Raw genomic sequence first — 13,835 nt, 5'->3', positions numbered from 1 at the left:
AGTAGAAACAAAGTTAGTTTGATCAAAACAATAATCAAAACAAACACATGCATGAAGTTCTTTTTTTTTTTAATGTTTATTCATATTCATTCTTGAGAGAGAGACAGAGATCAGGCAGGGAGGGGCAGAGAGAGAGGGACACACAGAATCTCTAGACTCTGAGCTGTTCAGCACAGAGCCCGACGTGGGGCTTGAACTCACAAACTATGAGACTGTGACCTGAGCCGAAGTCGGACGCTTAACTGACTGAGCCACCCAGGCACCCCTACATGCATGAAGTTCCTAATATGAACGTGTTTTGGGATACAATTTCCTAGAATACAGTTCTTACCTGTCAGTTGATGTTGGACTAGTAGCCACTGGTGTTTCTGCTGGCTTTTCTGCAGGTTTCTCTTGTTTCGTTGCACTAGCAGGCGCAGGTTCAGAAGATGCTGTCGTTGATGCTGGAGTGATGGATGCAGGGGTAGGAGTGGGAGCCAAAGCGGGAGGAGAGGTCGGGACCTGGACCACAGCTGGAGCTGTGGTGGAGCTAACTGTGGTCGTGGTGGCAGGATTTGACTGCTGGGTTGTAGCTGGTGCTGGTGTAGTCACTGCTTTGGGCTAAACACATTAAAAAAGTAAAATAATGAATCATGATAAAATACCACATTATTACCTGATCTCTAAGTAGACTATCATTATAGGAGGCTACAAACATAACGCTAATATAAACTTGTAACTTGAAAATAATTTTGTAAAGTAACTTAATAAATGATCAGTATTAGCAATCTGAATCACTATGTTACTCTTTCAAAGCTGATATATTAACTAACAACCTTAATTAGCTTTTAGCTAACAGTTTGTCTTTGTTATGTTACCAAGTCACTACAAAAAAGATAGAAGCCACTATTCAGAGATATATAGAATGTGTACTAAAAAAAAAAGGACCATTTAATTACCCCCTACCAAACTTTACAGTTTAAGTTCCAAGGTTATAACTTCAAGGTATTTATTGTCATTTAAAAGCATCACCAAAAAAAAAAAAAATAATAAAATAAAATAATAATAATAATAATAAAAGCATCACCAAAATAACTCTCTTGTTTGATGTGAGCTAGTTGAGCATGCACTGGAAAGACTTGCTGTGCAAGGTAGGACAGGGGACTGAAAAAAAATAATACTAGGAGCATTCACTCCCTCTTTTCTTTGTTCTAAGAGTCTTGTGTTTAGCCCTATAACTTTTCAAACTGCCAATATAATACTCTGCAAATTATTAATGTTCTAAACTCTGATTTAGATTAAAATGTAATTTAAATGTATTATGCTCATTTAGTATTTCCCTTAAGATTATTTACGATGATTATAATAATATAACATTTCATGCCCTCGCAAAGTCTCTGTTGCCACAGTGCTATTTAAGCCTCATTCTAAATGGTAGCAAACCCATCTGCTTTTTGAAGTTTTGCTGCTTACTTCTGATCTAAACAGTTTTCCTGGCTCTTTATAATAAGGTCATTTCTCTTTGCCTCTATAATGCCTACTACTTCCCCTTCTAATAGATGGCTTCTATTATTAACTTGAAAATAAAATAACCACAAATTATCAGTAGAGTCCTGTATAAAATAAGAAAAAGCTTGGCTCTAAGTAGCTATTCTTCAAACACATCCATCTATTCTGAGACCTATCCTGCTTAATTCTTAGTTACTTTCTAAACAGTCAAGGTTATTACAATACTAAAGGAAATAAGACCCCAAACATATACATATCCAAATATGTGGCTACCACATTTTGCATACTATTCATGATAAAACTAGATAAGACAATGGAGTATTATTCAGCCCTAAAAGGACAGAAATCCTGGCACATGCTATAACATGGATGAACCTAGAAGACACTACGCTAAGGGAAATAAGCCAGTCACACAAGGAAAATACTTTATGATTCCATTTATAGGAGATGTATAGAGTAGTTAAATTCATGGAAAGTAGAATGGTGGTTACCAAGGCCTGGGGGGGTGGGGGCAGAATGGGGTGTTACTATTTAGTGGGTACAGAGTACTGGAGATGGTTGCACAACAATGTGAATGCACTTAATACCACTGAACTGTACAATTAAAAATGGTTAAACTGGTAAATTTTGTGTTACGTATATTTTAACACAATTAAAAAATACTCAATTGAGACAAAGTTTCCTCATGATTCTGTTTCTTGTATGTAAAGTTTAACATTTAATGGCTAAGTGAAATAAGTCAGAGAAAGACACCATATGTTTTCACTCATATGTGGATCTTGAGAACTTAACGGAAGACCATGGAGGAGGGGAAGGGGGGAAAAATCAGAGAAGGAGGCAAACCATAAGAGACTCTTGGATACTAAGAACATATAGGGTTGATGGGGGGTGGGGGAGACGGGAAAGTGGGTGATGGAAACTGAGGAGGGCACTTGTTGGGATAAGCACTGGGTGTTGTATGGAAACCAATTTGACAATAAATTATATTAAAAAAACCCAAACATTTAATGAGTAAGTGCTTTAACATAGCAAAATCACAATGGTTCTCTTAATGGATTATACACTTTTAAGTCCAACACATGTAAACCGTTTAGCTGCTTTTACTCAGGACAAAAATATGCAGTAATTAAAACTGACTGGCTAACCAGAAGAGACTTTTTTTCTTTGACTCTTTTTTTTTAAATTATTTTTTTAATGTTTATTTTTGAGAGAGAAAAAGGAGGGAGGGAGGGAGACACAGATTCCAAAGCAGGATCCAGGCTCTGAGCTGTCAGCACAGAGCCCAATGCAGGGCTCGAACCCACGAACTATGAGATCATGACCTGAGCCGAAGTTGGACACTTAACCGACTGAGCCACCCAGGCGCCCCTCTTTGACTCTTAAATATAGAAAAAAACTGAGGGTTGCTGATAGGGTGCTGGGTGTGGGGAAGGGCTAAATGGGTGACAGACACTAAGGAGGGCATTTGTTGGGATGAGCACTGGGTGTTGTATGTATGTGATGAATCACTAAATTCTACTCCTGAAATCATTATTACACTATGTTAACTAACTTGGATTTAAATAAAATTTAAAAGTTAAAATAAATAAAATTTACTTGCTCAACTCTCTGTATTTCTACTGCATATATTACCTTAAACTTAAAAAAAAAAAAATCCTCACATTTATTTTAATAAATGGTTTATAGTCCTTAATAAACTTGGTTTCCAATTACTTATTTAAACCTATTTTCAGGGTTACAAGTATCACTGTTCTCAGATTATGATAATTCAATCCTAAAAATTCATTTCACGAGTACACCACTTCTCTGTTTTTAACTCTCTACTGCATGCTTATGTATCTTTAAATAAAAATATTACAGAATCCTGACAGAACCCATATCCATTCTGTTTTAGAGAAAAACTTTGATAAACTGTCCCAAGTATATTTCAGTCCAATAAATCACAAAAAATTCCCTTTAAAAAACTTCCTCACAACAATCATTCCTTCATTTCTTTAACTGCCTTATTCTTTTTTAGATTCTAAAAATCTACCCCATCAACTAAGAAATATCATTGAATTTAGGAGTCTACATGTCTTTTCTGCTTGAGCGTATCAGATCTAGCACATAATTTAACAAGTCTCTTTAAGGCACCCTTATTAAAACCACAAAATAAGAAATATTTATTCTAAGAATCACATCTTTAAATAATTAGCAATTTTACTACTCCAGCAAAATCTAACAATTTTCACATGATATTTTATCCACTGTTTTAATTTATTTAAAAATGTTTAAGCTACAAATGTATAAAATTAACTTTATGGTTCACACAAAGTAAACTTAAAATTTTTAAAAAAACAGCCAAGTGCCTGCCACTATGGGTGTGCATAAACTGTATTCACTAAAGTATAAAGGCTGGACTTGGGATCTTTATTTTTTTTAAAAAACCTCGCATGCATAAAAATATACAGAACAAGGCTAAAACTTACTTTTGTCACCATAACCACCACAAAGTTTTTTTCATCAATTTTATATTCTTTTAGAGCAGTATCATCATTGAGGATTTTGCCTAGTACATTAAGAAAAAAAGAATACATTATTTGAAGCCCATAACCTTTGTCTTACACATAACTGAAGTTAAAACAATTACCAATGTCAATTCTATCAATTAATACTTTCCCCAAAGAAAATCATTAAGTGATCAGTCAAGATAAAGAAAAATATAATTGGAAATATAATCAGGTAAAAAGGCACTAACATTTGATTTAAAGATACCAAACACAAACACTGTGTATGTGTCTGACAGAACGAGTTTGTCTACACAATCTGAAAGATAGCATTACTTTCAATATTTAATTCATACCTGCATAAATTAATTTTTGACCTGCCACAGGAAAGGCATCTTTCCCTTTTTCAGATTCAATCTTCTCTTTCAGTGCCTTCACCTAAAGGAAAAATAAACATTTTTTTCTAACAGGTCTAAACAACAAATGACTATCCAGAATCTGAGAAATGCAAGGTAAAACTTTTATACGTATATTAATCATTAATACTTGCAAAAACTTAAAGATCATGTCTTCACAATATTATATTAAAAAAGACTCATTCTTAATGCGTATCATTAGGTATAGGTATAAACTTTACCACCAGCTGCTACACATACACAGATTAAAAGAAAAAACTTTTACCAGTTGACTTGATAAATCTACTCAAAATAAAAATTGCAACATCAGAAGTCTTGATTCTCATTATAAAGCTTATGGGCTTATTTCCCACAGAGAAAAAAAGAAAAGCTCTCTAACCTAAAAGGTCTAAGAAATAAAATAGTTCCATCTACAATAAAAATAAAAGTTAAATAAGAATGTTAAAAAGCAAATGATTCAGGGGCGCCTGGGTGACTCAGTTGGTTAAGTGTCCAAATCTTGATTTCGGCTCAGGTCGTGATCTCACGGTTTGAGAGTTCAAGCCCTGTGTCAGGCTCTGTGCTGACAGTGGAGAGCCTGTGTGGGATCCTCTCTCTCTCTGCCCCTCCACTAACTGTGCTCTGTCACTCTCTCTCAAAAATAAATAAATAAACAAACAAAAGAAAGGCATATGATTCACTTAAAAACATTTTTTTTAATGTTTATTTTTGAGAGAATGTGAGAAGGGGAGGGGCAGAGAGAGAGGGAGACAGAATCTGAAACAGCCTCCAGGCTCTGAGCTGTCAGCACAGAGCCCGATGCAAATGATTCACTTTAAAAGTGGGATATGTTTCATCACTGTCATCTGAGGGGGCTTCATAAAGATCAATTAGAACATAATTTCTAGAGATGGGGCCTGAACACCTTTACTTTTTTTTTTAATTTTTTTAAACATTTATTTATTGTTGAGAGAGAGTGAGCAGGGAAGGGGCAGAGAGAGGGGGAGACACAGATTCCGAAGCAAGTTCCAAGCTCCGGGATGTCTGCACAGAGCCTGGATGTGGGGCTCGAACTCATGAACTGGGAGATCATGACCTGAGCTGAAGTCATATGCTTAACCGACTGAGCCACCCAGGTGCCCCTGAACACCTGTACTTTTTTAAAAGCTTTACAGGTGGCTCCAAATTTCAGCCTTGGCCGAGGACTACTATCTGCTGTCTCATCTACAAAGTAAGAGGTACTGTAACAGATGATCTTTATGATCTCTGTCTTGTAAAATTACATGACAACAGGCTCATTATGAGGTATTCTGAAAATGAGTCCAATTTCTGAAACTAATCAAAAAGCACGGTGGCAGAGGAGTAAAAAAGGCAAGAAGATATAATGGAATTAGTTTCATTACTTTAAAGGCACAAAAATCAAGAGGAAAAATTCCATTCCTTCTATCTCCCAGAATACTTCGAAAAATTGTCTAAGTTGATAGTTCTGAGCTTTAGGTGAAAGACTGCTTGATAGGGATACACAGAGAGAGCACTACTTTCATTACTTTAAAGATACAAGAATCAGGGGCGCCTGGGTGGTTCAGTGGGTTGAGCGTCTGACTTCGGCTCAGGTCATGATCTCACAGCTCTATGAGTTTAAGCCCTGCATCAGGCTCTGTGCTGACAGCTTGGAGCCTGGAGCCTGGTTCGGATTCTGTGTCTCCCTCTCTCTCTGCCCCTAACCCATTTGCATTCTGTCTCTGTCTCTCTCAAAAATAAATAAACGTTAAAAAAAAAAAATTTAAAGATACAAGAATCAAGGGGGAAAATTCCATTTCCTTCAATTCCCCAGAATACTTCTGAAAACTGTCTAAGTTGATAGTTCTAAGCTTTAGGTGAAAAACTAATGCCAGCGCAGAGCCTGATGCAGGGCTTTAACCCACAGATCGTGACCAAGAGCCGAATGCTTAACGAACTGAGCCACCCAGATGCCCCATAAGTAACAGCTTTTTAAAAAAGCACTCGGGGGGGCTCCTGGGTGGTTCAGTTGGTTAAGCGTCCGACTTTGGCTCAGGTCATGATCTCGCGGTCCGTGGGTTCGAGCCCCGCGTCGGGCTCTGTGCTGACCGCTCAGAGCCTGGAGCCTGTTTCAGATTCTGTGTCTCCCTCTCTCTTTGACCCTCCCCTGTTCATGCTCTCTTCTCTCTCTCTGTGTCTCAAAAATAAATAAATGTTAAAAAACATTTTTTTTAATAAAAATAAAAAAATAAAAAAGACTCAGAGAATCTGACGTCAACATCAGTAAACTCAGGATATAAATTCCACAAGATAGTAAATTCTATGCTATGTGTGGGTCAGAATAAAAACGTACAAGGATTCACAAGTCTAACAACTCTACAGTTGGCCCTTGTTCTATAATTTATGTTGGCAGTTCTGATTTTACCTATACATTCAGTTAGCATGTCATGATAAGTGCAGGAAACAAAAGATACTATACAAATTTCTAAGATAAAGTAACTTTTAAAGACCCATTTATTTAAACCCTGTATTGCCAAGAGCAATGATTCTCTAGGTGTGATGAAGGAGCCATAAACATTCCTAAGACCTTACTTACTTATCAGGAGGTCTACCAGGTCAAAAGATATTATTTGCCTTTTGTACTCTCATTTTCTCACAAGTATATACTTGAGTTTTCCAGAGGCTACAAAACATGTGACTTCACAAAAGACTGAGTGCAGAAGCAGATGAGAATCTAGCTATCTTTTTCTATTAAGCCAAACATTAAAAAGTTTTGCAAAACAAGGGGCACCTGGGTGGATTTCTGCTTAGGTCAGAATCTCATGGTTCAAGAGTTCGAGCCCTGCATCCTGCTCTCTGCTATCAGTGCAGAGCCCACTTCCGATCAAGTCATCCCCTCCCCCTCGCCCTCTCAAGCTTGCACACTCTTCTCTCTCAAAAGTAAAACATTTTAAGGTGCCTGGGTGACTCAGTCAGTTAAGGGTCAGACTTCAGCTCAGGTCATGGTCTCATGGTTCGTGGGGTTCAAGCCCTGTATCAGGCTCTCTGCTGTCAGCACAGAGCCTGCTTTGGATCCTCTATCTCCATCTCTCTCTACCCCTCCCTTGCTTGTGCGTGCTCTCTCTCTCAAAATAAACTTAAAAAAAATTTTTTTAAATAAACACTAAAAACAAGTTTTGCAAAGCAAGTAAGATAATGCCAGTCTTACTGTTTTTTGCTGTTTTGGAAAATAATTTTTCACATAAAATATATTAGTTGTAACATTTAATAGGTTTATTATATTTAAATGAATATAATAATTTAAATTTAAATTTATTATATTTAAATGAACATTTAGAAAATTCCTCTGCTTAATTTCTAATACAGTAAATACAAGTACATTGATAAAAGTTATTTTGGGGTCCTCAACAAATTTTAAATGTAAAGGGTCTTGAAAACAAAAAGAGAGGACTGCCTAAGAACTGCTGCTTTACATGCTAAATGACTTGCCCGAAGTCAGCTGAGCAACAGCATAGAGCTCAGAGCACTCTGTGGTGAATAATTTCCTTCCATACGTCTTTGTTCAGAGAAGAGATGCAATATTTGCAACTGTGGTTGGTTAAATGAATGATAGACCACATGTGTTACTATGAGTGATTCTAGTTCTCAGAACAGTACACAGTGATGGAGTACACAGTAATTGCTCAATTAACACTTGCTGAATGAGTAAATTAATATAGCATAAATATATGTAAGGAAAGGAAAATAAAGAAATATATAAAGCAAAAAATAAAGAATGAAAGAAATAAACAGGAATCTCATTCCTGACAGACAAGAATGTGTAGCCAATTTAGACTTAATTGATATGTATACATAGTTTCTAACCAATGGAAATTATACTTTTATTTCCAGCACCCATAGAATATACACTTTAAAAGTTTAGCCATAAAGACTATTCCACTGTATTTTCATAAGCCCAAACAAATAACGGACCTACTCTCTAGCTTTGTATGTCAAAAGAGTGATGAAGGGACAAAACCCCAAAACCCTTGTAAGTTTAAAAAAAAAAAAAGGCAGGACAAACAACAAGAACAAACACCTCCAATCATTTTGCTCCAAAAAAACCAAAAACGGGTGATTAAAAAATATTAAGTACATAACAATGAGAACTCTACAGACATCGGTACCTATATGATTTCACTAAAAAAGTAATCATAGACTAACATTAAAACTGTTTATTAAAGAAAAATTAATAAACTAAGCATGCATTTCAGACAGAAATAGGACAAATACCAAAAGGAAAAATGCAAAAAAATTGAGAGAGAAATGGTAGAAAATACTTCTTGTGCCAAGAGAAATAAGGGACAAATAACAGGGCAACAATTCATAAGTACAGTCAATAAAAAGTTCAACCTTATTAGTAACCAGAATCACAAATTTTAGTGTCAGATGTCATTAGTTCAATACACCATCATACTGGAAAAGACAGTGTTGAAGAATTCTTGGTGGTAAGTGTGAAGAGACAACACTCTCAGAATGGGAGTGTCAAACAATAAAATATTTGAAGGCAATATGTCAAAGTGCAACATTTTGGGGGCGGTGGCCATTCAATCTAGCAATACCACTTCAGAACATAAAATCAACTTTATATATTTATATATAAACATATATGTGAATACACACACACACACACACACACACACACACACACACACACACACTCACTCACATACATACACACACATCTACTAGAACTAGACTTTAGTTCCGGGTGCACCGACCTGTCCAAAATTCTGGCGTTGTTCCTTAACCTCAACACGATCTTTACTTTCCAATCTACTTAAGTCACCTACCCACACAACACAGGCTGAATCCTGTTATCCCCAAACTTCTCCATCTTTGAAATTGTAAACATCAATCACCTATCCCTACCAGCTCTCAGTAACTATTCACTACACCTGGTCTTGCATTTGGTCCCCAGAGTGCCTACTTTCACTCTGATCTTTATTGCCAGTTCTATTTGGCAAAGACAATAATTCCACTGCTTCTATCACTTTCTTCCTATTATCAGACTTTCTTGTCTTTCTGCTGCTTCCCCTAGGCAAAATTCCACATTTGGACCCACACAACTGAATTTATTTCCATCTGTACTCAACAAAAAATTCACTTTGACCACTCTGTGCTGCCTCCTACCTCACTCAGCTAACAAATCTTACCTGAACTATCCAACCCCTACCTATCCATTTACATCCAATCTTCTACATGCTGGAGAAAATTAAAGATACCCTAAATCCTCACTTCTTTTGGTTCTCCTCCATTCTCCAAGAGGATATTTCAAACCTGCACTCTTCTCTAAATTTGATTGCCAAAACTTCCTCCCTCCCCACAGATGACCTTCTACTTCATTCAAAATATATCAAGGGCGCCCAGGTGGCTCGGTCAGTTAAACTTCTGACTCTTGATTTTGGATCAGGTCATGATCTCACAGTTCATGAGATCAAACCCCACTTTGGGCTCCATGCAGGAGTATGCTGGGGACTCTCTCTCTGACCCTCCTCCCCAAATTAAAAACAAAGACAAAAATCAGCAGATATCAGAGGGACCCATCCTCCACCTTCTGCCACCAAAGCAACATACTTTCTTTTTTTGCATCCAGATCCACCTAATCTCCTTCCTTCCTATTAAAAAATTTTTTGAGCATCTATTCATTTTTGAGAGAGAGAGACAGAGTGTGAGTGAGGAAGGGTAGATAGAGAGGGAGACACAGACTGTGAAGGAGGCTCCAGCACTGAGCTGTCAACACAGAGCCCGACGCGGGGCTCGAACTCACGGACCGCGAGATCATAACCTGAGCCGAAGTCGGCTGCTTAACAGACTGAGCCACCCAGGTGCCCCTCCTTTCTTCCTATTAAATGAAAGAGGCATCCCTCTCTTTCAAATCTAATCCTTTTCACTTGTTCCTTGGTTCTCCATCCAGTATTCTTCAATACCTTGCTAGATTCTTTGTTTCCCACCCTCCCCCAGCTGTATTTTCACCCTCTCCTTCAAGGCCAGTTCACTTCCATTCACACTTAAACAGACCCAATTTTCTATCATCTTTAAAACAAAACAAAAACTTCACAACCCCCCATTATTTCTTGCTAGCTATAGTCTCCTCCCCTTTGTCTCAGGCATTTTTCAAAAAAAAAAAAAAAATTAACTACACACATTGTAATACTAGTAACCCCACACCGATTACTCAAGAATGCAATGTAGTGCTGACAGAAGCATGGACTTTATTCCCAATTCTGCTACTTGTTTTTCTCCCTATGCTCAGGATTCCATTAAGACTGTTCTTACCAGTATCTCTAAATTCAGCAAAACCATAACTAGATACTTCTTAGTCCTTCACTACCTTACCTGACCTGTCTCTTAGACAGTACTGACCTGTCTCTCCTCTTCACACTGTCTTCCTTTGGCTTCCATAAGGCCATACTCCTCAGGATTTCCTCCAATCTCTCTGTTCACTAATTTGTGAAATCCTCTCCTTATCTTTAGTCATACAGACCCAACTCTCTACTGGATACTTTTACTAGATATCCTAGTATAGGCATTTCAACCATAATGTGTTTACTGCAGATGGCTTCTAGACATCTAGTTTGCCTAAAACTTCCCTAACCCAATCAAATGGAACACACTTTAAAACAGCTTATAAAGAAAGGCCTTCTTTCTGGATATTACCAAAAACAAACAAACAAACAAACAAACAAACAAACAAACAAAAAGAGGAGGCAGCACCTCTCTACATGGTTTCTCTTGGGAAGGTTATGGCAAGCAACAGATGCAGTTGTGACTCCTCTACTAACTGTGCTGAGTCCCATGCCAATGCTCTTGTTTCAATAAGCAGTAAACAAGATGGATCTATAATGGAGCACTACAGTTCCAATAAATAACCAAGGCCACCCTATCCAAGGCTAATAATAAACAAGAAGGAGGGACTAAACTTTCATTTTGATGTTTATTTCTCCCTAAATAAAGAATGGAAATTTATTGGGGCAGCTGGGTGGCTCAGTCAGTTAAGCAGCCAACTTTGGCTCAGGTCATAATCTCGCGGTCCATGAGTTTGAGCCCCGCCTGGCTGTGCTGACAGCTCAGAGCCTGGAGCCTGCTTCGGATTCTGTGTCTTCCTCTCTCTTTGCCCCTCCCCTGCTCGCGCTCTGTCTCTCTCAAAAATAAATAAACATTAAAAAAAAATGAACGGAAGTTTATCATCAACTCAACTATCGACAAACCATGGTTGACAATCAAGAAATCAAACTTTTTTCCTAGCCACATACTTCTTTTTCTCTTATGAAACTGTGTGCATTTTAAAGGAAAAACATACTCTGTATCTAACATTAAACATGGTTGACAATCACAATAGTCTATTAAAAAGTGCCAACATAAAATCTGATCAATTATCCTGTTTCCTCCCATCCCCATGAGATGCTTGTCTATTTATTCTTCCACAATCCTCACATCAAATCATTCATCCAGTGGTTCCAACTTACCATCTAATTATTTCCTAGTGTGAACATTACTTTGCATCCCATGGTACTACCTTAGTTTAGGCCAACAACCATTAAAAGTAGTCATTTTCATTCAACAAACTAAAGTTGTAGGTTTCAAATATAAAAATGTTTTATAAATTATATCCCCATGATAGTAAATGTCGTTTTGCATGTCAGTCTTTTTTTTTTTTTTTTGGCATGTCAGTCTTCTTACACGGCACTTTCGCACAAGATTTCTAGGACTATAGCTTGTTGATTGGGTTAGCAACTGAATATTTATTATAATCCAGTTTCCTCAATATTACAATATATTTTCCTTATTACTGTTATAATTACATATACTGTAAAAAGACTTATGCAAGCTTTAATGGGTAGCCCTGAAGTACAGAGGCTGAATGAATAACAACAGCTCATGTATGCTATGTACTTAGCACATGCCAGGCAGTATATCAAGAGCTTCCCAATATTTAACTCAATCTAATCTGTGCCTCATCTCCTATTTGAATCCTGGCTAGTGCTACTGTGGAAGTGATATTTGAGAACAACAACAAATGCTGATATTTGTGAGTGCTAATGCAGGCAAATTTGAGTTCCTTTGATCCAGCAGCTCTGCATCTGGAAATCAATGCTGAAGAGATGTTTACAAAAACACTTTAAAGATACACGAACAAGTTATGTGGTCTACACTACTGTTCCTAACACTGAAAACAACCCTAAACATTCATCAGTGGTAAAATATATTACTGCAGATGCATTAATTTAAATACAATGCAATACAAGAACAATGCTATACGTGCAAGGTACTCACTGAATACATGCATATATGAATGAATGACGTATTTACAATTATCTATAAAGGGCAAAAGCTAGTTGCTAAGCAAGTGATTTTTAAGAACATAGTGAAATTATGTTTATATATTACACATAGGTAAAAAAAACTGTCTAGCAGCAAATAGAGTCTATAGTGGTTATTTGGACCAGGGGCATAAAGACTTCTACTTTTTTATATACTTTAGTAACTATAACAAGCCTAGATTATGTTAGTAATTTAAGGGAAACAACCACTGCTTACTAATATCACAGAAGAATATACTGCAATTTTGAGGAGTCTGCACTAAAAAAGAAAATTCTAGAGTGCCCAGCCAGCTCAGTTGGTAGAGCATGCAACTCGTGATATTGATGTCTTGAGTTTGAACCCCACGCTGGGTGTAGAGATTACTTAAAAAAAAAAAAAAAAAAAAAAGTCTAAGGCGGTACTCTAATACCTACTTAAATTTCGAAAAACAAGAGCAACCAAAATTTGGCAATTAACATTAGCAAAAGGAAAGAGTCCCAAACCTAAATATGTTTACAAAAGGATTTCATAGATTGTGTGCATCTATGTGGGCAATGTTTTTGGTTTTCTTTTTCCTTTTGATTCCTTAAGTGGTATCCTTCCATTTGGGAAACTAGCATAGGCACCAAGGAGTATTTTCTGGATTCCTCTCCCCAAAGTATATTTCTGCGAATTCTAAAGATAGATTTGATGGTAAAAAAGTCAGTTGACTAGTGCAATAGGAAAAATCTTCCCACTGGACCCAAGGAATAAAATAATGTAGCAAAAGTAAAGAGATTTTTTTTTTATTACTGAGAGTACAGTATTAATAATGTATGAACATGGGAATGCAATTGGTGCAGCCACTCTAGAAAACAGTATGGAGACTCCTCAAAAAACTAAAACTAGAACTACCCTATGACCCAGCAAATGCACTACTAGGCATTTATCCAAGGGATACAGGTGTGCTGTTTCGAAGGGACACATGCACCCCCATGTTTATAGCCGCACTATCAACAATAGCCAAAGTATGGAAACGGCTCAAATGTCCATTGATGAATGAATGGATAAAGAAGATGTGGTATATACACACACACACACACACACAATGGAGTATTACCGGCAATGAAAAAGAATGAAACCT

At 37.0% G+C, this 13,835-nt stretch overlaps 1 protein-coding gene across 1 annotated transcript in view; it reads right to left on the bottom strand.

The window, feature by feature from the left end:
* Positions 1-13,835, bottom strand: part of RAD23B (RAD23 nucleotide excision repair protein B) — a 47,449-nt gene that overhangs the window by 23,932 nt on the left and 9,682 nt on the right. The window contains exons 2-4 of the mRNA XM_025912150.2: positions 4,331-4,412; positions 3,957-4,036; positions 332-600 (exon numbers count right to left, since the gene is read on the bottom strand). Of these exons, the coding sequence (XP_025767935.1) occupies positions 332-600; positions 3,957-4,036; positions 4,331-4,412 (431 nt within the window). The remainder of the gene's footprint in view (positions 1-331; positions 601-3,956; positions 4,037-4,330; positions 4,413-13,835) is intronic.

This window comes from Puma concolor, chromosome D4, assembly GCF_028749965.1.
Source record: "Puma concolor isolate L17-30 chromosome D4, mPumCon1.1.hap2, whole genome shotgun sequence".
NCBI classification, from domain to species: Eukaryota; Metazoa; Chordata; class Mammalia; order Carnivora; family Felidae; genus Puma; species Puma concolor.
This window is presented reverse-complemented; position numbering and strand designations above follow the sequence as displayed.